The 24,700-nt window shown below is 45.6% G+C and overlaps 1 protein-coding gene across 7 annotated transcripts in view; it reads right to left on the reverse strand.

Moving 5' to 3' along the window:
• Window positions 1-24,700, reverse strand: part of LDB2 (LIM domain binding 2) — a 453,308-nt gene that overhangs the window by 52,190 nt on the left and 376,418 nt on the right. For all 7 annotated transcript variants that reach the window (XM_055589162.1, XM_055589160.1, XM_055589161.1 and 4 more), the window contains exons 4-5: window positions 19,439-19,561; window positions 16,969-17,052 (exon numbers count right to left, since the gene is read on the reverse strand). In XM_055589162.1, coding sequence (XP_055445137.1) covers window positions 16,969-17,052; window positions 19,439-19,561 — 207 coding nt within the window. The remainder of the gene's footprint in view (window positions 1-16,968; window positions 17,053-19,438; window positions 19,562-24,700) is intronic.

Below are 24,700 nucleotides of genomic sequence, written 5' to 3' on the forward strand. Positions count from 1 at the left end.
TACTGGCGTGGGGTGCCATTCCCTTCTCCAGGGGATCTTCCTGACCCAGGGATCGAACCTAGGTCTCCTGCCTTGCAGGCAGCTTCTGTACCGCCTGAGCCACCAGGGAAGCCCACAGGGAAGGGTAATGGCACTGGCCAGGGTGGCTACCATTTTGCATATGTTTGTAAATTCTGTTAATCAACAACAAGAAAACTCTAATTTTTCTACCTAAGTTTCCCCCTCATGGTAAAACCATTGAAGAATTGATAGGTGACAGCAAACTCCTGCTGTAGGTAAAACATAGGCAGAATCCCAAAGGGACATCAAAAAGGGAAGAAGGAAGACAACCGCTTTGATCAATTCCTAAGGCTATAGACATTTATTCTACAAAAGCCACATTGTGAAGCTTCTGGAGGTGAGGCTGCTCTTTTGCCCAAAGTTTCCATAATGATCGAAGGCTGTATTGAACCCAAAAGGGGTCAGTTCATCCCTCCCAAATCTTGGGAACATGCAGGAAGAGAGGAGGGGGAAATGAGTTGCCTTCTCAGGTAGACTTCCAGTCTTATGTTATGACTGACCTAGGAAATCAGAAGCAACATATATGAGATTCTCACGAGCACAGAAATATTCAGTATCAAATAGGGAATCTGTTGGCTAGAGACCACAGTAGACCCAGGTATACAACAGGTGCTCAGGAAACATTTGTAGACTGAACGGCACCAGAGTAGACCCTGGTATACAATAGGTGCTCAGTAAACACTTGTAGACTGAATAGGACCAGAGTAGACACAGGTATACAATAGAAAGTGAAAGTGAAGTCGCTCATTTGTGTCCGACTCTTTGTGAGCCTGTGGACTGTAGCCCACCAGGCTCCTCCATCCATGGGATTCTCCAGGCAAGAATACTGGAGTTGGTTGCCATTTCCTTCTCCAATACAATAGGGGCTCAGTAAACATTTGTAGACTGAATAGGACCAGAGTAAACCCAAGGATACAATAGGGGCTCAGTAAACACTTGTAGATTGAATAGGACCAGGGTAAACCCAGGGATACAGTAGAGGCTCCGTATATGTTTGTGAACTGAATGGATGTGAATGAGTCTTGAAAATGGGGAATCAAGACAGAAAGCAAACCATAAACCATGCTATACTAATAAGTTGGCAGACCTGGGCCAACCTGGAACCTCTTGAGTGTAGCTTCCTCATTTCTAGCATAGATTCTTTAACATTTTATTTGTTGTATGTGTTAATATTTCTACTTTGTGCTCCTCCTTTTTAGAAGGCTTGAGTAGAAGTCCTTAGAAGTCACGTTCATCCTGTGTTTTATAGATGAGGCACAGTCATCAGATAGCGTTAATGACATCCCTCCCCTCCCGTCCCCGACAGGATTGTTTATAATTGCAAAATAAGAACATCAGATCCTTAGAGAAAAATGCTGCAGGTGCTCAGTCTGTAGTGTCAAGGATGGTTAACAGCCTTCACACAAGTGTCCTTGATATTCCAAGGCAACACTTGGATTTGGGATTTTATAAATGGTTTCCTCTTTAAAACTTCCAGCTGATTAAGGAGCACACCTCAAGTTGAGGAGACTTACCATTACTAGCTCTCTATTCAGGGGCTAGGAGACAAGATAGCCACTCTCAAAACACCTGCATTTCAGTAACAGGTATGAGGGGGGAGAAACAACAGAAAACGGAAACTGATGATTACGCAGGACAATTGAACTGATGAAAACTGCTACGGGGAAAAGCAGCCAGGTAAGAGGCGACAGAAGATAACTGGGGTGGGGAGTCCTCTTTAGACTGGCTGACTAGGTGAGACCTTTTGGAGGAGCAGATGAGTCCTGAGACCTGACTAATAGGGAGACGTGAAACTGTTAGTTGCTCAGTCATATCCAACTCTGAGACCCCATGGATTGCAGCCTGCCAGGTTCCTCTGTCCATGGAATTCTCCAGGCAAGAATACTGGAATGGGTAGCCATTCCCTTCTCCAGGGGATCTTCCCGACTCAGGGATCAAACCCAGGTCTCCTACATTGCAGGCAGATTCTTTACCATCTGAGCCACCAGGGAAGCCCATGCAAAAATCTGGCTGAAGTATCCCAGGCAGTGGGGTTGATGATGATGACATTGACGACAATGGTATTTTCTGAGGACTTACTACATTCCAGGCTTTATTCTAAGCACCAGTGCCATTTTATTCAAACTTCTCCATGACTCTTTGAGGTAAGGGACTATTATTATTCCCTTTTTCTTGATGGGAAAATCTAGGCACAGAAAGGACAGAGAGTTGCCTGTGGTTCTATAGCTAAATGATCTGATGGAGCAAGTTAGAGCCCCTGCTATGTGGGAGGAACTTAGTAGGTTGGAAAAGCAAAAGTCAGGCCGGGGCACTGGAGCCAGCTCTGAGATGAACTTGGGGAGGTCAGATCCCATAGGGCCTTGCAGGCCAGTGTCTGTTCTATGAAAGTGTTTGCCATCCAAGGCATCTGTTGACAATTATCTGTTGACAGTCTGGCAAAACAGCCTGGACATCTCAGCAGAAGTGGCTGACCGAATCTTCAACCCGGCTCATATTAGCAGGTGATACTTCGGCAACATGAGAGTGGGCGGGGTACCAGGCCCACACAGGATCCCACCTAGCCTGGCAGTTTACCCACTGAATGACCTTAGATGAGCCCCAGAACGGGATGAGTCTCAGTTTCTTCTGTAAAATGAGGCCATGCACACCCATCTCCCAAACCAGTTGTGAGGAGTAAATAAAACCAGAGAGAGAAGAACGAAAAGGTGAAAGTGTTAGTCACTCAGTCGTGTCTGGTTCATTGAGACCCTACGGACTATAGCCCACCAGGCTCCTCTGTCCATGGAATTCTCCAGGCAAGAATAGTGGAGTGAGTAGCCATTCCCTTCTCCAGGGGATCTTCCCAACCCAGGGATCGAACCGTGGTCTCCCGCATTGCAGGCAGATTCTCTACCATTTGAGCCACCAGGGCAAGTTTCTGTCTAGTGCCCATTGTAGGCACTCAACAATTCTAGTTCTCTGCCTTCCCTTTCTCCTTAATTATGGTGCACACCCTCCATCCATTCCCAAGCTGCTGATGAAGATCAGGACTGAGGGGTTTAACCTCACCTGCCTTCCCTCCTTTCCACATGCTTGTTTATTACCTGCCTCCTCTGCTCCCTAAACTCTGCTAGGGACAGACAGTGAGGTCCTGCAGCCTAACAACAACTGCTCCCTCTAAGGAATGGGAGTTTCCTGTGGGCAGTGACATGGTGCCTATGCAAAGTTGGACAACAACGGAGACCAGGCACAGAGAAAGGTCTCGAGCCTCAGAGCGATGCAGGGAAACCAGCCCCTCTTCATTTTCAGGCTACTTTCCTGGATGTGTGCGTGTTCTCAGTTGCTCAGTCGTGTCTGACTCTTGGCGACTGCATGGACTGTAGCCCACCAGGCTCCTCTGTCCATGGGATTCTCCTCAAAAGAACACTGGAGTGGGTGCCATGCCCTCCTCCAGAGGATCTTCCCGACCCAGGGATCAAACCCACATCTCCTTCATCTCTTGAACTGGCAAGCGGGTTCTTTACCACTGAGCCACCTGGGAAGTCGGCCCTGGCTGTGCTCTTAAAATAAATTCAAACAGCTCTCCTCTTGCTTCCTGGTCTGCATTTTCCTGACATGTTTGTGACTCATTCTAGACAATTAGAGGCTGAAACTCCAATACTTTGGCCACCTGATGCGAAGAACTGACTCACTGGAAAAGACCCTGATGCTGGGAAAGATGGAAAGCAGGAGGAGAAGGGGGTGACAGAGGATGAGATGGTTGGATGGCGTCACCAACTCAATGGATGTGAGTTTGAGTGAACTCTGGGCGTTGGTGATGGACAAGGAGGCCTGGCGTGCTGGTGCCCATGGGGTCACAAAGTGTTCAGACATGACTGAGCGACTGTACTGACTGACTGAGACAATTAGGTAGGCTGTTTCTCAGGACCCAGAACTCTGGGCTCCGTCCTGCATTTCACTTTGCAATCCCTTATCCATTTCTGCCTAGAATCTCACTGCCCACCTTCCCATCTCCCCTGATTTTCACTGTCTTGTTAAATGACAATTTCTCTTTCTCTAGTACCTGAGACTTGGAAATTACTTTCTTTAATCCAGCCCTATTCGTACCTTTAAGGCCAAGCATTTTAGAAGCATGCATGGCTCTAAAATTGTTTTCAGTTAAGACTGCCCTGTTAAAATACTCTCTCTGTGTGTGTGTGTGTGTGTGTGTGTGTGTGTGTGTGTGTGTTTTCCTTTAGTGTTCTGGTAGCCATTGCTTATGCCTGACTTTAGGAATCCGTGTTTTCTGGACACTGGGCTATCTCTATGTTATGATTATTTTAGCTCTTTAAGAGTGAACTGCTTTAATCCCCTGATCACGCAGTCATGTAAGCTACTTTTCCATCTCCAAAAGCAATTAAAAGTGCCCTTTGGGTGTTCCAAGTTTTAATCATTCTATGTGTGTAGCATTCCTGGGCTCAGAAGGCCTTTCTCGGCCTCCTCTTGGATGGATCTTTTCTCCAAGGAGGGAAAGGCGGAGCGGCGGAAAGTCAGAATGAGATGGGAGGCCAGGCCCCTCAGTCTTAAGGCACCGTCTCTCCTGCAGGGGCCAGAAGCCAGTCCCCAGCAGCAGTGGGTGGGGTGGGACGCAGGCTCGGGGCCGAGCCAGGAAGCGTTGCTGCCAGGACCAGCTTAGCAACCTTAGGCACCAACTGACTTTCATCTGTAAAACGTGGATAATAATTGCTGTCTCATCCTTTTGCTGAGAGCACAGAGAAGCTCCTGCCTCACTAACGGTGTTATGATGGTCCCGATGGTGCTGAATGGTCTCTGAATCCATTCCACGTCTGACGCTCTAAGCCAGTGCTTCTCCAACTGTGAGTCACATGCCCTTGACTAGTGACCACACGCTCCGTGAGTCGGACAACACCCGAACCCCTTCATAGCCTGGTCAGTGGGTTGAGTCCACTGCATGAACTTGGATGTCCTGGCGATGTCCAACTGCTGTAGTCATTTTAAGTCTTTTAATTCTCGTTTTCTGAACTTATCACAAACTGATCATGAACTGCAAGCCTTCGGTGATCCATGCTTTAGGCTGTGAGCCGTTGGAGGATCATATGGAGCAGGTGCTGTGGGAAGCCCAGGAGATCTGCTGGGATGGTCACCCCCTCACTTTAGTGCTTAGGAAGCCTGTGCTGCTGGTCTGCCCGCAAGAAGAGTGAACGGTCTGCCCAGGTGCCAGCCCATCACCAGGGGACCGCCATAGTTCATCTCAGTCTCTGAACAAGGATCCTGTTCCACCCTCAGGCTTGGCTTGGCATGTAGACAGGAAAGGGGGTTGGATTGCCATCCTTTCTCGTGCCATAAAACCAAGGAAAACATCCTGGCTGGCAGTCAAGCCTCACAAAACAGCAGCAACAACAGAAACTCTTGGCAGGATTTCAAAGGGCTGACTCCTGCCACGGTTGCTCTCCCCACAAAAGGCCACTTGGGGTCATTCAGTTGAGGGTCATTTTCCAAAGCAAATTGCCTAGTTCTTCCAGGTACTGGACGATACTCCTTTGGTATCAGTACAAGCTACATGCAGGGACCAGTGCTCTTTAGGGCCTAACAATCACACAAAAAAATCTTCATTCACTTGGGAAATTAAAGGTACAGGGTCAGAAAACATTAACTGTGAAAACTCAAGCTATCAAGGCCAGTTGAGGATACTGCATTTTTGAAGGGATAGACTTAACAACAACAAAAGGTTATAAATAGCATTGAAAACACCCAGTGATGATGGTGAGATGTTTGTAATAACATTTCTATTGAAAAGGGAGTTTCAAATATTTGGCACGTGCCTCAGACTCTTTCCTGCCCCCCTTCTTGGCAGCTGTCATTTGCAAATCCCTTCTCTTTTTTTTCTTCCTATCATCTGGCTTCAGAATGTCAGTGTAGAATTCAAGGCCATGACCGATGTACAGGAGATGATAAATGGAATGGGAGTTATTTGGCTTCCTGGTGTAGTCATTTCGAATAACATGTGCTCTTCACATGCATTATCGTTTTAACCCTCGCCGGCAGTGTGATTCTTGCTATTCACAGTGTAAGTAATCACTCACATGTGAGAAAACTGGAGATCTGAGAAATTAAGGCGGTCAATCAATAGTGACCTTGGAGTCCTGACCCACTGCTCTGGACAACACAGGAGAGGACTAGGGTTTATTATGCTCCTTCTGTATGCTGTGTGCATGCGTGCTCAGTCACTTTAGTCATGTCTGACTCTTTGTGACCCCATGGACTATAGACCGCCAGGCTCCTCTGCCCATGGGATGCTCCAGGCAAGGATCCTGGAGTGGGTTGCCACTCCTACTTCCTCCAGGGTATCTTCCTAACCCAAGGATCGAACCCACATCTCCTGTGTCTGCCATACTGTAGGCTGATTCTTTACCCACTGAGCCGCCTGTGCCAGGATCTTATAGTTTGTAGCTGATCTAATCTTATGAATCGTAATTTGTGCCAACCTGTGAGACATTATTCTTCCTGATTTTCAGATGACAAGAGTGGGGTTCAGAGAATTTAAACTTGTTCAAGACTGATATAGGTCATAAGGGGGCTAGGATCTGGACCCACATTGCTCTGATTCTGAAGCACATCTGTTTTACTCACTATGTGGCCTCAACAGTTCAGCCTCTGCAGAGAACACCACTGAGAGCAAGACATGGCTAGGGCATTTAGAGGAATGGTATTAATGACAGCAACAACTTGCATATGACTCAGTTTCAACATTTAGAGAAATGATTAAATTACCCTCACACTGGTATTTGCAGCTATTATAAATGGTTTATATGATGACTACGTAGAAACAGGCAAAAGTGTTTACCAAATAACATTAAGAAATCGTATGTGTACTGATTACATTTATGCAGAAATTATGCATATAGATGGATAAAGAGTAAGACCCACAAAGAAAATAGCTTTTGGCTGGGATACAGGACAATAAGATGCTTTAGCATTATTAATTGCTCAGTCATGTCCAACTCTTTGCGACCCCATAGACTGTAGCCTGCCAGGCTCCTCTGTCCATGGAATTCTCCAGGCAAGAATACTGGAGTGTGTAGCCATTCTCTTCTCCAGGGGATTTTCCTGACCCATGGATTGAACCCGAGTCTCCTGCATTGCAGGCGGATTCTTTACCATTTGAGCCACCAGAGAAGCCCAAGATGTTTTAAAGCTGCATTAAACAAAACAAAATGCTTAAAGAAGTGTGTGCATTCAGGCACCAGGAAAAGCTGGCCAAAGAAAATAGGCAAAAATAATCACCCACTAAGAAATGTGTCCCCAAGAATTTAAAGAAGATATTTCCAAAATGATGAGATGGCCATAATGGCACTTAGGGCAAAAATTACATACTGATTCAGAGCGGTTTTAGAGTAAAAGCTTTGGGAAGTCTGAGTACTTTAAGTGGAGATTCTGCACACTGGAGTGATCCAAAGGCCCCGTGCCACGTTTCTTTCATTTCCTCAACGCATTCAACTCTGCTTCTTTTTAGATTTCATGGTAAAGTTCTAGGTAGCAACTTTGAAAATGAATCACACATTGTTTTTTAGATGCTGCAGGGCAAGTGAATTCATCTGAGTTCTATTACTTTGTGTGTGTGTATGTCATTCAAAATCCAGCCTTCCATTCACCAAACTCCCATCCACCAATCATCCATTCAAGAGGCATTTACTGGGTGCCTACCAGTTTCCCTGATGGCTCAGACAGTAAAGAATCCCCCTGCAATGCAGGAGACCTGAGTTCGATTCCCTGGGTCAGGAAGATCCCCTGGAAAAGGGAATGGATACCCACTCCAGTATTCTTGCCTGGAGAATCCCATGGATAAAGGAGCCTGGGGGGCTATGGTCCATGGGGTTGCAAAGAGTCGGACATGACTGAGCGAATCACTTATCGTGATGTAGACCTTGTTAGGCCCTAGAAATACAAGGCAGTCAACTTGTTCTCGGGTTCCTCTGAGTCTCACACAGGAAACAAGGAGAGACTAAACATGGAGACAAACAGGCGCATGGAGAGACGATTCCTACGTAGGATCTGCTGAGATGTAAGCCGCATATCACGTGTGCAGGACATCAGGGGCACTGGGGAGGGACCGGTACCCCCACTGAGAGTCAGAGAGAGATGCTCAGAAGAGGGGATGGACAATGGGTCCTGAAGGATGAGGAGGAGCTAGACTGGGGAAATCGGATGGAAGGGAGGGTAGGAACCGCAGTGCAGGCAGTGAGGCACACTGCCAAGGCATGTAGGCAAAAGAGCATGGCCAGTTTGGGGATGGGCAGCTGGTCCGTGTGGCTACAGGATGACACATAAGTGGGGAAGGGAGGTGGACCAAGGCTGGGAATCGCAGAGGCCCCACCGTGGAGGGCTTTGAGAGCCAAAGTCGGGAGCAGAGCACTTGATGGGCACACTAGAAACTACGTGGGTGCAGCTTAAGTCATCTGTTGAGACCGACATGGGTGTGTATTAGGAGCAGAGGAACATTCTGGGGTGATCTGAGGTCCCCAGCTGAGGCTGGGCAGTGTGAACTGTGAACAGAACTACCTATCACAGTGTCTTCAGCTCCTCACAAAAGGGAATGTGCCTTATCCATCCTTATCAACACCATACCTTGTTCCTTTTGTGCCCAGGGCCTAGTAGGTGCCACCCAAAATGTCTCTTGGCCAGATGATTGACTTAAAATTTAAACACAAAGCCAAACTACCCCACATTGTCAAGGGATAAAGCGCTGTTATCCTGCGGTATCCAGTGGGCAGAGATTGTTTCTACTGTTGACAGCAGATGAGTGAAAATGGCACACCCCACTTACAGCCAAGGCAGAAATTCGCGGGGGTTTCCTTTAAATGCTTACGGACAGGGTTTCTGCATTACCAACCTTCATTCTTTTTATGGGATAGGAAATGAAACAGACGTCAGTTATTTCAGTTTCAATTTTAAAGTCTTATCTTTGAAGCTATTTAAAGAAAATAAATCCTCCACACAGTAAACATTCACATATAAGAACTGCATATAAGAAATCTGGGATGGTGGCAATTTCAAACCCTGAGTTAGAAAGGGTTTTCACTTTCATGAAGTGGAAATAAAGAAGGATAGGACTTCTGGGTGTTCTGACCAACTGGAACTCTTCTCATAAGCTCTGAACACAGGGGAATCTGATGAATGACTTGATCCCACTGAGAAGAAAGGACCAGAGACCCTACAAGAGTGTGCTTGCAAAGAAAAGGGAGCTCCACATGAATGTATCTCACTGGAAATCAGTTAAGGGGGTGTTACACCCCATTCCTAAATAGGGAAACAGGCTCAGAAAGGTCAAGTAACTTTTCCAAGGTCACACAGCTAGCAAGCGGCAGTCCTCAGATATATACTCTTGTCTGTCTCACCCTTACACCCAAGTTAAACAAGCTTAAAATTTACATTCCAGTCATATGAAGCCAACTTATTGGAAAATACCCTGATGCTGGAAAAGATTGGGGGCAGGAGGGGAAGGGGGCAGCAGAGGATGAGGTGGTTGGATGGATCACCCAGGCAATGGACATGAACTTGAGCAAACTCCGGGAGATAGTGGAGGACAGGGAGACCTGGTGGCGTGCTGCAGTTCAGGGGGTCTCAAAGAGTCAGACATGACTTAGTGACTGAACAAGTGAAACTGCCTAGAATTCATCCATACCCCCAGTTTTATCCATCCTTCTCTGATGCTACTCCTGGGTGGGACCACATACTCATCTTTCAGAGTCAATTCAAGAGCCAGTTCCTCCTTGGAGACTTGGCCTCCCACCCCCACCATCCAACAATCTCTCTGTTCTTTGTGTCTGGAGTCAGACTGTGGGTTCTAATCCCTTCTCAGCCATTCACCGGGCCCTGCGACCTTGGGGAAGTACCTCCCTAAGCCTCAGTTTTCTCACCTGCAAAAAAGGGCCAACAAGAGTCCCATAAAGTTGTGAGCATTAAAAAAAATAAATGAAATAACTCCTTGCCCAGAGCACAGCAGCATGCCTGGCACGAAGGAAACACTCAAGTGATGTTAGCTAGCATTTTGTGCATTGCTGTAACCAGGCAGATGTCTCTCCCTGCAGTATTTTTTCTTTCTCGCCTACTAGACAGTGATCTCCTTAAGGATGATGGATAAGTGGTGTCTCATAGATGCTTGTGGGATGAACCATGAATAATGGCGGAAGGAGGATGTGGCGTGGGGGGGGAGGGGTGCTGGGGGGGTGGGGCGGGGCGGGGTACTGATGAACTACACAGGCGGGTCTCATTGACCTGGACTCCCCATGCCTCTCCAAGGGCACCTGGCCTTCCCGTAGACCAAGCTCTTCAGAAGATTGGAGGGACAGCCTGTCTGCTGCTGTGTCCAGCAAACATGGCATGGAACACATGCCTGAACTCCCACCTGCTTCTAGATATAGCGTTCCCTCCCCAGAACACACTGATTGAGGGGCGCCATCACCCTCATGATAGTAAATTCCTTCGCCTCCAGGAGACAGTGGACACGTTCGTGAAACACACCACCCAGTTTCCGGGACTCCTAACAACTGCTCACTCTGCATGCCTGTTCCCAGCCCGGCGGCAGCCAGGAGAACTACCCCAGGGACACAAGGTCAGTAAGCCCTGGCCTCCCGGAGGTCATAAGACGGCATCCAGGGGAAGCGAGGCTGCACGTGGTCAGGAAGCCATCCCTGCTCTGCCTCCTCAAGCCTACGTTCTGCTCCGCGGGGACTAGCGAGCCAGCCAGCACACCCCTGGGCACCACGCCCCTCCGGCCTTGATGTGCTGGAGGTGGCCGAGGGAACGCAGGCAACCTGACAACTCAGATTAAAGGACAACAGCCGGTCTGTGGTCACTTCAAAAGCATCAGGTCCACAGAGTCCCCAGCAGCGCACTGCCAGCTGCTCCAGCAACGTCATCCGTGTTCACGTCTCGGAGCTGGGCCGTGTGCTTCGCCAGCTCCTTCCTCTAACTGGGGGAGCCGCCTCCTTGTAACCCCTCCCACAGGCCCCCGGACAGCGATTGGGAATTTCAGGCAAAGCTGGGTGATCATAACTGCTTACCTCCTGTATTGCTTAATTTTGGTTCCTGAAAGACAAAGCTTATTGAAATTTCAGATGTATGAAGTATTTAAAAATCTCCTATCCCACCTTTCCAAAGCAGGGCGCATTGATGTTTAAAATTCTTCCTGTGATTCAGAAGGCCCTGGATTAGTATTTGCCCAGATAAAATGTCTGACTTCTTCTTCCGATGCTGGGTGTGGCTAGTGAAATTCCTGGCTAACTCTGTTGAAACAACTCTTCAGGTGACTTTCTGAGGCTGGAGCCAAAAGCCCATTTCCTCAGAAGGATGGGAGAGCTTTTAAAGTAGTTTTTATAAATAAAATTATTTTCTTTCCTCTTTTTTTTTTTTTTGGCTGCTCAGCATGTGGAATCTAGTTCCTCGACCAGGGATTGAGCCTGTACGGTTTGCACTGAAAGTGTGAAGTCGTAACCACTCTGGACCATCAAGGAAATCCCAATAAATGTATTTTCTTACTGCTCAACTGTTTTGCAAATATTAGGTGATAAGAGTACTAGGAAAATGTTAGATCCTGGTTCTAAAATGAAGAAATTAAGCTTTATTTCTCATTCTTGGTGACCACTGACCAGGCCAGGTCTCGTCGTGGAAGCCCTGTGTGCTGGTTTTGGGCTCTAGTTTGAGATTCTGCTCAGCCATGACCTGCCAAGCGGTCCTCAGCTGCCCTGAGGGGTTGTGGATGGGAGGTTGGCTTCTACGCTGACCACCTTCCCCGCGAGACCCACAGGTCCCTCCCCAGGCTCTTCTCATGGGCCTTGCACACCCCTCCAAGCCAGCACACCTCTCCCTGCCAGCTTCGCCCACCAGCCTGTGACCACTACCCTAGGAAGGAGGCCACAGCTCCATGATGGAGGGCCATCTCCTGGCACACTGCCAGGAAGACGGAGTGGGTTCAGAAAGTGTCCTGAAACAATCAATAGGTGAGTAAGGGGTCGGGTGAGTGGAGGCAAGAAAAGCAAATGGCCACTGAACCAGAATGCATGAGCCTGGGAAGCCAAGTGGTGTTGGGAGGACTGTGAGTGAGAGGAGAGAGCCAGAGGCCATGTTGCTCCAAGGAGTTCCCGGCTGGAGGACAAAGACGACACATAACAGGCGCTCGGTAAACTATGGCAACAAACGCTAAGTGGGCACTTTCTGGCTGAGACCTTGGGCTAAGCCCTCTGTGTGGGTTCTCTCTCTTAATCCTCACATTGGGCTTCCCAGGTGGCTCAGTGGTGAAGAATTCACCTGCACTGCAGGAGAGGCCAGAGACATGGGTTCGATCCCTGAGTTGGGAAGATCCCCTGGAGGAAGAAATGGCAACCCACTCCAGTATCCTTGCCTGGGAAGTCCCATGGACAGAGGAGCTTGGCGGGCTACAGTCCATGAGGTCAGAAAGAGCTGGACATGACTTAGCAACTAAACAACAACAACAACAAATCCTTACACTAAACCCTACAAGGAGCTGACATAACTTTCGGTAAAGGAGATTAATGATCCAGTGAGAAACACTGACTTCTCTGTCAAGGCGGGAAAGACATGATCCAATTCCTATCAATATCATCATTCTATGAGAATACTGTTTGCAGAACATGGATGGACCTAGAGAGTGTCATACTAAGTGAAGTAGGTCAGACAAACAAACTAAATATCATAGGCTGTCACTTATTTGTGGAATCTAAAAAAAACAAAAACAAAAACAAACAAAAAAAAACGATGCAAATGAACTTACTTACAAAACAGAAATAGACTCACAGACATAGGACACAAACTTACAATTGCCAAAGGGGAAGGGGGTAGGTTTGAGATGAGCAGACCCACACTACTGTATATAAATAGATAAACAACAAGAATGCATTGCATAGCACACAGGACTATATTCAATATCTTGCAATAACCTAGAATGGAAAAGACTCTGAAAAAGAATATATATATATATGCATATACCATATATATTTATGAATCACTTAGCTGTACACTTGAAACTAACACAAATTGTAAATCAACTATATGTCATTACAAAAATAATTTTTAAATCATCATTGTACATTCTTACTAGAAAGGCAGTGTTTTGCCATGGAGCATATAGATTCTAGAGTTCAAGTTCCGGTCTGTCATTTGGGGGCATAAAGCTGGGTGACTGATTTTATTTCTGTCCCCTGTGCCAGCTCTTTTATGGGAAAGTGAAAGTGTGCACTGTTTCACATGGGCCATTGTGGAGTCCTGCTACATCAGGACAGCCTGCAGTACTTCACTTTAGGTGGTAGCATTGGAAATGCATCTCTCTGTTGCCCCAAACCATACATGGTTCCCCATGTCATTATCAGCAGAGGGCCTGATGCCATTCCCTCTCTGCTGGTATGATGTCCTTACTCTTTGCAGGCTGCAATCAAAAGACTGCAGACGTGGAGACCAGTGAACCTTGCTGATCCCACGGTGACGGTCACCATTTTACTGATGACAACAGAGGAGCTGGGCGGGTGGGGCATGTAGGGAGGAGGGAAATTCAGCATTTATCGCTCTGTGTTTAAATGCAGCTGAAATATGTAATAGTCTGTTCAAGACCTCAGCAGAGACTGAGCAACCGAGTCCAGGATGGACGCCGAAGTCCCAGATTCCACGGAGGTGTCAGCTGAGGACATGTAGTGTGGGACTTCTCTATCTGCCTAAGGAGAGGCATCATTAGATGGTTCAAAGGAAATCTCTCCTGGCCCCTGACAAGACGCAATGCCGGGTGGTGTGGGGCCGCCTTCTGAATTCCTGTGGCTGGAACAGCACCGAAGACCCCCATGTCCTACTGGCTCTGTGCCAGCAGCCCTTACGGGTGCCAGTGCTGAACGCAGAGCCTGGAGGCTGGGGAGAACGCAGCCTCATCTATCCCGCTGAGAGCTCTCTCCTCGGACCCCGCCTCCTGGGCAGACCCTGGTTTCCCTCCGAGCAGGAACCAGGGGGCCGTTTAGCGGGGAGCGCCCTGGCTGAGGGCGTCCAAGATGGCGGGCGCGTTGGCGTGAGGTGGCGGGGAGTGAGGCTGACTCTGGGTCTTGCCACAACAGCTGGATTTGGTTCTGGGGCATCCAAACCGAATAGAAGACTCTTCTTCCTTTACTCAGGACGGAGACCCTGCTATCCTCATGTTTAATCTTTTCGGGGGTTCCTGGCCCCGGTACCCCGGCCAGCCAGTTGCTCCAAGACCTGGCTCCCAACTAACTCTCTCTCCCTCCTCTTCTCGGCCTCTCCCTTCACATCTCAGCATCACCAAACTGCTCGGCTTCCCATTCCCTAACCTGTGCTCCTTCCGCTCCCTCTGATGGAAAAGGCTTTCCTCCTCCTTTGGCTTTTCTTTGTTCATTCTTTCACACTCTGCTCAGGCATCACCTCCTCCATGAAGCCTTCTCTGGTTGATTCACCGGAGATGTCTATCTTGTATTCCCGTAGCTCAGTCTGGAAACTTCTATCATGATATTCACCCTTTCATATACAATGATCTCTCTTTATAAACCCTCATAGGGGAGGGTTTCTTCGTAACGGGTGCCATGACTTTTGTCTTTGAATCTTCAGCATCTAGTTCAGGGCCCGTCACATTCCAATGAGGGCACAATTTGGAAACATTTGTGAAAATCATTCTTCATTTACAGAAGAGAAAGTCCCGCCAAAGCATTTCAACACGTAGAAGTATGCAAACGTGATTGAACTTAGAGGACTGCGAATTCAAAATAAGATTCAAAAGCCTGCCCTTAAGGATAAAGAAATTATCTGTATATTATTTTCTAGCCTTCGAATTTGATAATATCAACTATTTTACTATTTTTGAGCTGAATAGATCCTACAGCACTGCGGTTTTCCTTCTTGTTTAATTGACATTTTTAAAAGCTTAACGGTGAATTTACTATGAATCTGATTCTTTCCACCTCTCAGAATCAACTGCCAAATAAATGAACACGTTCCAATGCTTTCATCTAATAGTAAATATAAGTTTTCAGGTAGATAAAAAGGAAAAGAAACAATGGCATAAACACTCCAATGGGGTGGGCCCCTGGAGAAGCAGGGCGATGTGGAAGCCAGCAACTCAGAGGCAGAGGGATGGGGACCGTGGCCACTGCCTTCCTGTTCGTTCTGGAAGGCGATGCTGGCTTTATGAAGGAAACCGTATCCTCTGCTTGCAACGTGGTGACTGCCACTCCACACTGAAAACAGCATTGACATATATACAGCGTGCACGTGTGTGTGCAAAGTTGCTTCAGTTGTGTCTGACTCTGTGCAACCCTGTGGACTGCAGCCCGCCAGGCTCCTCTGTCCATGGGATTCTCCAGGCAAGGATACTGGAGTGGGTTGCCGTGCCCTCCTCAGGGGATCATATATACATCACCTCATGTAAAACAGACAGTTAGTGGCCATCTACTGTGCAGCACTTCAGTGCTCAGTAATGACCTAGAGGGGTGGGGGTGGGGGTGGGTGGCAGGGGAGCTCAAGAAGGAGCGGGTATATATACACACACAGCTGATTCACTTTGTGGTACAGCAGAAATCAATGCAACATTGTAAAGCAATTATACTCTGATCAAAAGTAAATTTAAAAATATAAATAACACGGATATATAAAAATGAGTATAGAATATTTAAAAAAGAAACAGTGTGATGTTTGTTACCCTGACCAACTATATTACTGTAGTTGTTAGCATAGACCAATATAAAGATGTTTGTCTCCAGAGACCAACTCTGGAGGCTGTATTATGTGGGCAGAGAGTTTTGCCTTACATTTAATTTTTTTTTGAATAAAAATTCACTCTATATCTAAACCAGAAAACCGATTACACGTTACACACAGAGTCCCCAACAAGCCTTAGAAATAAATGTCTGTGTTCCAGCACTGAGGTGAGTTTCTTCAGGGGACCCTCTCTGGAAGGCACACTGAGCCTCCTTACGCGTGAGGAGTCCCTGGACGCAGACACAGAGACTATGAACTCGGCAACAGTACATTGGCGACTTGAGACAATCAGAAGGGACACGGCACCGAAGCATTTGATGAGAGAGACATTGCCAGCCTTTGAATAATTCATTCTGGGAGTCATATAAACGTAGCGAAGATGCTCCACCCTGACAAAGTCTAGGCTCAATGCTTTTTGTTAGTTAAATCCAATCATCCATCGATCACACACAGACACACACATGCACACACAGTGGTGTAAGACATACACATTGTGCTACTATTCACAATCGCCAAGGCCTGGGTACAACCTAAATGTCTATCAGTAGATGAATGGATAAGTAAGATGTGGTACACGTATACAGTGGAATATTGCTCAGCCACAGAAAAGAATGAAATAGCATCATTTGCAGCAACATGGATGGAGCTAGAGATGCTCATACTGAGTGAAGTATGTTAGAAGAAGAAAGACAAATACTTCTTAGAATAGAATATCATATACATGTGGCATCTAAAATAAGACACAATGAACTTATTTGCAAAAGAGCCTGACAGCTACAGAGAACAGCCTTGTGATTGCCAAGGGAGAGATGAATTGGGAGTTCTGGATCTGCAGATGCAAACCACCATACACAGAATGGATAAACGACTAACTCCTACTGTACAGCACAGGGAGCTGTATCGATATCCTGTGATAACTATAATGGGGAAGAATACGAAATGAAAGAGCAAGTATATATATATATACATGTATAACTGAATCACTTTGCTGTACAGTAGAAATTAACACAACATTGTAAATTAACTATACTTGAATAAGATACATTTTAAAAAGACATATGTATTGTGCTAGATTACCTCATTTTAATTCCTTGGTTCAAGATACACATAAATCTCTAAAACACTTTTCAAACTCAATGGGAAATATCCTCAGGCCATTGGTCTTACCCTGAGGTAGTTGAGGGTGAAATTTGTCAGCCCCATCCTGGTGATGTTTTTGGACAGCTGATCCAAGACCTGAGGATCTTGTGCCTAAACAGGAAAAAGAAAATCAAATATTTTATCCCCTCAAGACGGTATCAAGGAAGTCCCGACTGTGTTACTGCTGCTAAGACATGCAACTTGCCAGTTTTTCTCAGAGGGTAGGTTGCTGGAGAGAATTTGTTTTACATTTTGAAGATACTTGCATATAACGCTCAAGGTCACCTTTGGATCAATGGTGCAAGACTCATTGCCAGGGAGAACTGAACGGAGTCAGATGGGAGAAAGGACTTCACTTCCTCTGTGAGAGGCCTTGTGTCTTCCAGAGGAGGGTTATTAAGCCCGATCAGGACACCTCCAGGTCCCTGGCACCCCCTTAACTCTGAGGGGAGGTGGGGTCTGGGTTTGGCAGAACCATGTTTTAGGGCTTCCCAGGTGGTGCTAGCGGTAAAGAACCTTCCTGCCAATGTTAATGCAGAAGATGTAAGAGACTTGGGTTTGATCCCTGGGTGGAGAAGATTCCCTGGAGAAGGAAATGACAACCAACTCCAGTATTCTTGCCTGAAAATTACCATGGATAGAGGAGCCTGGCCAGGCTATAGTCCATGGGGTCGCAAAGAGTTGGACATGACTGAAGTGACTTAGCACACACGCACACATGCTTTAGGACTGGCCTTTGCTGTGGGTTATGATAATAGTTTTTTTTTTAAAGATCTTCAAATTTTTTATTCTAATCTCTATTAATTATCTACTAATGTTATTTATGGGGGGAGGACACATTTCTATTTTATTTTTGACCACATCATGAGGCATGGGGGATCTTTGTTCCTAGACCAGGGATCGAACCTGAGACCCATGCAATGGAAATGTGGATTCTTAACCACTGGGCCACCAAGGAAATCTCATGACAGTGTTTGTAGCAGCTTGGAGTTGAGTCCTATATTTGAAAATTTTGGAATTGCCATGAAATATATTAATACATATATATTAAAAATGCCTAACTCTCCTCTCCATTAAGCTGAGGCTACAAATAGATGTCCTCAACAACTTTAATCCTGAAGGACTGTAAAGGTATGCATTCTATTTTCAGAAATATCAGCCACATTAAAAATATCAAGATGTCATGTTTCATGGGCCACCCCCAGTGTTCTGTTTGGCAAGAAAAGAAAACAGATTCTTTCTGGATTCCGTTGTAAGGTGAGTCTCTTAGTCACTGCTCTTTCTTTCTGTTTGTTTTTCCTTCTTTCTTGATAGATATAAACTCTTGATAGATATAAACTATTGCTAAACAGAGGAAGTCTTAAGTAAACATCTTCTTGCCTCCGGGTCTGCATTCCTGAGACCATCTAGGTTATACCAACATCTTAATTTATTCTTTTTCTGTACTTAATTTCCCTCAGAGTAATGCAACCAATTGGCTTTGTGTAGATAAAAAAAAAAAAACAAAACAAAAAACTAATGTAGGTGAAAATAGCTTGCCATTTTTCATCTCAATTTCTGAAAAGAGGGTCCTCTGTAGACAAGCGTGCATGCATCCTAAGTCACTTCAGTTGTGTCTGACTCTGAGACTCTATGGACTGTAGCCCACCAGGCTCCTCTGTCCATGGGATTCTCTAGGCAAGAATCCTGGATCGGGTTGTCATTCAGTACTGGCGTGGGCTGCAATTACAACTGTAATTGTATTCTCTTTTCACCACATAGGGTCTTAAAAATCAGGCTCAAATATGATTTTGCTCCAAAGCATTTTCTCAGAAACTGCTGCATTGTGCATTCTGGAAGAAGCATTTATTAAGTCAATGCCTGGTGATTCCTTCTTACGGGACTGACCTGATGAGTTTCTGTCAGGTCTTACCATTAAAACATCTCTCTAGATTGGCATCGAATCCACCCTTGGACCTTCTTGATGTCCAAGCAATTTGATATGATTTACAGCCAAATGCAATCAAGAGGAACCCAGGTCTTCCTCGGGTTTCCAATGCCGTGGTTAGGAAGTGTGTGCACACACATTGGAGGTATGTGAACCCCACATCTTGTCAGATGGTTCCAATAAAAACTGGAAACTGTTTTTCCTACTCCTTGTTTTATTTCTCTCATTTATACATAACAGGTTTATTAGCCCAGGCCGAGTGGTACTTGATAACAAATGCGTGGAATTTAAGAAAAGTACAGACTGTTTATTGAGGTAACCTCCATTTGGAGTTTAAAATAATAAAGTAGGAAAGGAAATAGTCTCACAATTTACCAAACTCAGAAACAAAGGAGGGCAAAAGGGGCCTGTGGATGAAAATGGTTGATGGGAAAACTCAAAATTTAGAGTTCATTGCCTAAAGTGTGAAGATTCTGGGAGCTCTTTCACAGTGAGAAAACAGGGCTTCTCTTTTCCGGGTAAGATGAGGGGATGAAAGGGAAGAAAGTGAAATGGAAACTAAGTACTTACGTGCATGGCTAGAATGCTTCTTGGGACTAACTCTCTGTACTGTCTAATGGTAAAGTGCCACGTTTTTATTCTCATGAGGTCGTCAAAGGTGAACTCCAAAATCAGTCTGCCTTCTGTACACACCTGGAGGGGCAAACAGGAGGATCAATGGTTATGCACTTGGTGGTTGCGACGTTTTTGTAATTCACATGGCAGCCACTCAACGCGGTCGCCCTGACTCCTCTTGGCAGGTGCTTGATCTTGGCAAAAATGTGGCACAGGTGATGCATCCATGGAGCAAGGTCTCAGCTCGGAAATTAATGGGGTCAAAGGTCAGCACAGCCGCTCACCAGCCATGAGCTACTGGTTTGGCAGAAACTCCATGAGCCCCTATTTCTTCATTTGTAAATATGCAGACAAAACCCATCCTATAGCGATGCTATGTCAAACACTCCTGGTACATGTGTCCCCCATAACATTAGCATGCTTTCATCTCCTTTCTCCTCCACTTTCATCATCCTTCTAGAATAAGAGTTTGAGCTCTGTTCTAATCTCCATTATCCCACTCTGGGAGAAAGTACCTAATACAAGTATTCCGTGTAAATATGAGTTACTTCAAGCTCACCCAGGCAGGAGGAGAAGGGGACGACAGAGGATGAGATGGTTGGATGGCATCACCAACTTGATGGACATGAGTTTGAGCAAGCTCTGGGAGTTGGTGATGGACAGGGAAGCCTGGCATGCTGCAGGCCATGGGGTCACAAGGAGTCAGACAGGACTGAGTGACTGAACTGAGCTGAACTGAAGCAGAGGAAGTTTTCATTTCCAAAGAGAAATGTCAGAGGTTGGTGCTTAACCCAAGGCTGTGGGTTATCAATTACAGATGTTTGGAAAGAAAGGCATTTTAGAGTAAATTCCTTGAATCATGTTCTATTAGACATGACGAATTCTGCTTCTATAAAGGGCCAGGCTTTGGGGAGCCAAATTAACCTAAGATAAATGTATATTATTAATGAAATATAGTGAGTCTTATAGAGTGATCAGTGACAGGGTAGCCTTTTTATCTGCTTTGAAAGTCAGATGATTTTTGGCATGCAGTTCATTTTTTTTTTTTTTTTGGCAGCTTACAGGATCTTAGTTCCCTGACCAGGGATTGAACCTGGACTCATGGCCATGAAATGGCCAAGTCCTAACCACTGGACTGTCAGAAAATTCCCTAGTTCCTATTTTATTCATATTTCTTCTCACTGCGGTGCTGTGTGCTTAGTTGCTCAGTCATGTCCAACTCTTGTGCAACCCTTTGGACTGTAGCCCGCCAGGCTCCTCTGTCCATGGGGTTTTTCAGGCAAGAATACTGAAGTGGGTTGCCATTTCCTTCTGCAGGGGATCTTTCTGACCCAGGGACTGAACTTGCATCTCCAGTGTCTCCTGTACTGCAGGCAGATTTTTTACCTACTATGCCGTTGGGGAAGCCTTTTTTTCAGTGTTAATGACTTAGAAATGAAAGAAAATGTGGGAAGTCTTACACCACTCATTCTATCTCACCTCTAAGATGGGAAGCAGTGACAGTATATTGGTCCAGTTTAAATAATTGTAGCTCGTTATTCAGCCCACGTTTGCCTAGAGAAGCAGTACAAAAATAGGAGGCTTTGGCACCAGAAAGTCCTAGATTCAAATCTTGACTCTGTTTTCCACTTATTTTGCAACTTTCAGAAAATCAAACAGATTCCATAAGTTTCAGTTTCCTCATCTGCAGAATAAAGATCAGAATACCCCTAGATAGGGATATTGGGAAAGTATATTAAGTGAAATTTTGTATATAGATTGCCTAGTATTGTTGGTGTTGTTTAGTTGCTAAGTCACGTCCAAGTCTTTGTGACCCCATGGACTGTAGCCCGCCAGGCTCCTCTGTCCATGGGATTCTCCAGGCAAGAATCCTGGAGTGGGTTGCCATTTCCTTCTCCAGGGGATCTTCTTGACCCAGGGATTGAACCCATGTCTCCTGCATTGGCAGGTGGATTCTTTACAGCTGAGACCCCATGGAAGCCTGCCTGATATTGTACTTGACAGTAAATGATAGTTTAAAGATGAAAGACATGCAACCAAAGAACACAGAGCCTTAGACCAGGGGTTGTTGTAATGTCCTATCTGAGACCTGGGCGGTTATGAGCAGTGTATCCGGGGCTCTTCTGGGAAGAGCTAAGCCTCCACCTAACACTGAGATTCCCACTCACTTTCTTGATTCAACCAGAACAGCTTCAGTTTTATCTGTTTTAAGTAGTGGACCTCTGACCAAGCCTGGCTGGAGAAAGATTTCTTAGACTAAAAAAAGTACAAAACTTTGGAAATCATTGCACTTATACTTAAAGAAAAAATAACAGTCAACTGAATAGGGAATATGATCATTTTAGAAATAGTCTAAACTATAGTCCATGAAGATAATTAGCAATGTAAATCATTCTTTTGGGCTTCCCAAGGCGGTGGTAGTGGTTAACAACCCGTCTGCCAATGCAGGAGACATAAGAGACACGGGTTCAATCCCCGAGTCAGGAAGATCCCCTGGAGCAGGGCACGGCAACCCTCTTCAGTATTCTTGCCTGGAGAATCCCATGGACAGAGGAGCCTGATGGGCTACAGTCCATAGGATCAAAACGAGTTGGACATTACTGAAGTGACATGGTACAGCACGTCAACCTTTTATGAAATCTTAATAGTCACTTCAAATTTCTTTTCAAATGAGTCAGTTCTTTGCATCAGGTGGCCAAAGTATTAGAGTTTCAGCTTCAGCATCAGTCCTTCCAATGAACACCCATGATTTCCTTTAGGATGGACTGGTTGGATCTCCTTGCAGTCCAAGGGACTCATTTGAAAAGACCCTGATGCTGGGAAAGATTGAAGGTGGGAGGAGAAGGGGACAACAGAGGATGAGACGGTTGGATGGCATCAACGACTCAATGGACATGAGTTTGAGTAAACTCTGGGAGTTGGCAATGGACAGGGAGGCCTGGCGTGCTGCAGTCCATTGGGTCTCAAAGAGTCGGACAGGACTGAGCAACTGAACTGAACTGAATAATCACTTCCTTCTTTGGGAATTTTATACCAAAACCCATCAATTACTGAATTCCAACTATGTCCTAGGCACTGGGTTAGGTGCTTCCTAGTCTCTCTAATTTAAAGAACTATTTTCTTTAAACAAGCAGAACACCAAGTGCAGGAGAATTAGTAGTAACCTGTTGATAGAGCATGACTTAAGAAACATGCTTTGGAAAAAAAAAAAAGAAAGATGCTAATAACACCTGCCATTTTCATTTCATCAAAGGTCTCAGAAGCACTATCAGATAATTATTGATAATCTGGGTGAAGGCCTCTGACTCAGATCCAATTAGCACAAGCTGTGGGTAATTCCAGGCATTTGGGCTGCTTGCCCTCAAACTCCTCGACTGAGTGGTCTTCAGAGCCTCGTTTCTGGATCTTCGCCATGAGAGTCGAGCACAGTGAAATGGGGGAAGACTTCCGCGTCCCCACACCATTCCTCCAGAGCCTTGCCCGTCAGCATCAGACTTAATTTACCAAGGTTTTCCAAAGAGTTGCATGGAGATTAAGCCACACAATTCTTCCCTGAGTGTTAACAGGACAGAAGCCACCGGCAGGGGAGGCTTTCCCAGAAAGGAGGTGACTATTGCCAGACATGGGCAGAGAAATGTCTTGACAATGCAGGACAGGGATATTTGGATGCCATAATCCTTTTCTTTTAAAGAGAGGGGGTTATTGGATGTTTAAGCAAATATTAGCCAAGTTAAATGTCATGCTTTTTTTTTATTATCTAATCTATTTGTTTTGTGTTTATGAGACAAAAACCCAAGGCAGAGAGAGGTTCTGGTTTACTTCTACAGGAATAGAATTTCATAAGGGGAAGGCCTGGGTGGAGTTCTTCTGATGAATTACTCAGTTGGAGAATCTCTAAGGCCATGTTCAACTGTGTTCTTTGTTCACTGTGATGCAGCAAACCAGCTGAGGACTCTTCTTGCCATCAAACTGCTAAGGGCCTATGAAAAGAAACATTGCAACAACCCTGGACTCCTCCTTTCTCAGCGAAAACCAAGGACTCAGGTTTATCCGGGACATAGCATGTGCAAGAGAGGAATTCTGAGAACTGAATCTAAGTGGCTGTGTCGAGTGTTTTCTTTAAGGGAAACTAAATGACTGAAGTGGGTGAAAGTCACTCAGTCGTGTCCGACTCTTTGTGACCCCATGGACTGTAGCCCGCCAGGCTCCTCTGTCCATGGAATTCTCCAGGAAAGAACACTGGAGTAGGTATCCATTCCCTTCTCCAGGGGATCTTCCTGACCCAGGGACTGAACCCAAGTCTCTGGCATTGCAGGTGGATTCTTTAGCATCTGAGGAGCCCTGGTGACTTCTTTGAATGAAAGGATGGGAGACAATTTGATCAATGCTGACCTTCCCCAAGCAATTCTTCCCACAGCCTCCTCCCAAGCCCTGCCCATCCTCTCCACCCCCTGCCCTCCTAATGGAGGTCAAAGGAAACTGAAGGTTTTGTGATTTATTTTATTTTACATGCAACAATCAGAAAATGAAATAGAGATGCTTAAGAAAAAATATATATACATATATATATATATATATATATATATATTCCTTGTTTGGAATAGTTAAAAAAATGAGCATAGCTTACGAAGAGGAATTAATGTTTCCTCTTTAAAGAAAAACTCTGTGCATTCCTTGTAATCAATACAATTAATGTAGCTTTTATCTAAAGTTGGCCTTAAAAAAACAAAAAAGCTGCCTTTCACTTGGAATCCAAATTCAAAAGGGTCCCCAATTAAGAAAACATTTTCTGTTGTGCTGAATTCATGTTACTGTGAGTTCTGACATTTTGTTTCTGTGGTAACCAAAATCAGCTGATTAGTTGGCATGGCAACAGAAAAGATGTAATCCCAGCAGACACACTCTAATCAATGCCCCCAGCACAGATGGTCTCCGGAGGATCAACAAGAAAGAGGCTGGCAGGCATTCGGTGCATCACGTGTTGGCTTGAGACTAGGCCAGGAACAAGAGAACCAAAAAAGAACATTTCTCAAACTAACCCGTAGCTTTTTAACCCTTTTCTTTCTTTGCCTAATCATAAGGCAATACTGACCATGTCGTTGTATAACAAAATGATTCTCATGCAGCTTTTACGAAATACAATATGCTTGTTAGATGGGAGTGTTCATTTAATTTTTCTTGGTCTTTATGCTTAGAACAGTTTGCATGGACTAAGGC

Source organism: Bubalus kerabau, chromosome 7 (assembly GCF_029407905.1).
Source record: "Bubalus kerabau isolate K-KA32 ecotype Philippines breed swamp buffalo chromosome 7, PCC_UOA_SB_1v2, whole genome shotgun sequence".
In the NCBI taxonomy this organism is placed as follows: domain Eukaryota; kingdom Metazoa; phylum Chordata; class Mammalia; order Artiodactyla; family Bovidae; genus Bubalus; species Bubalus kerabau.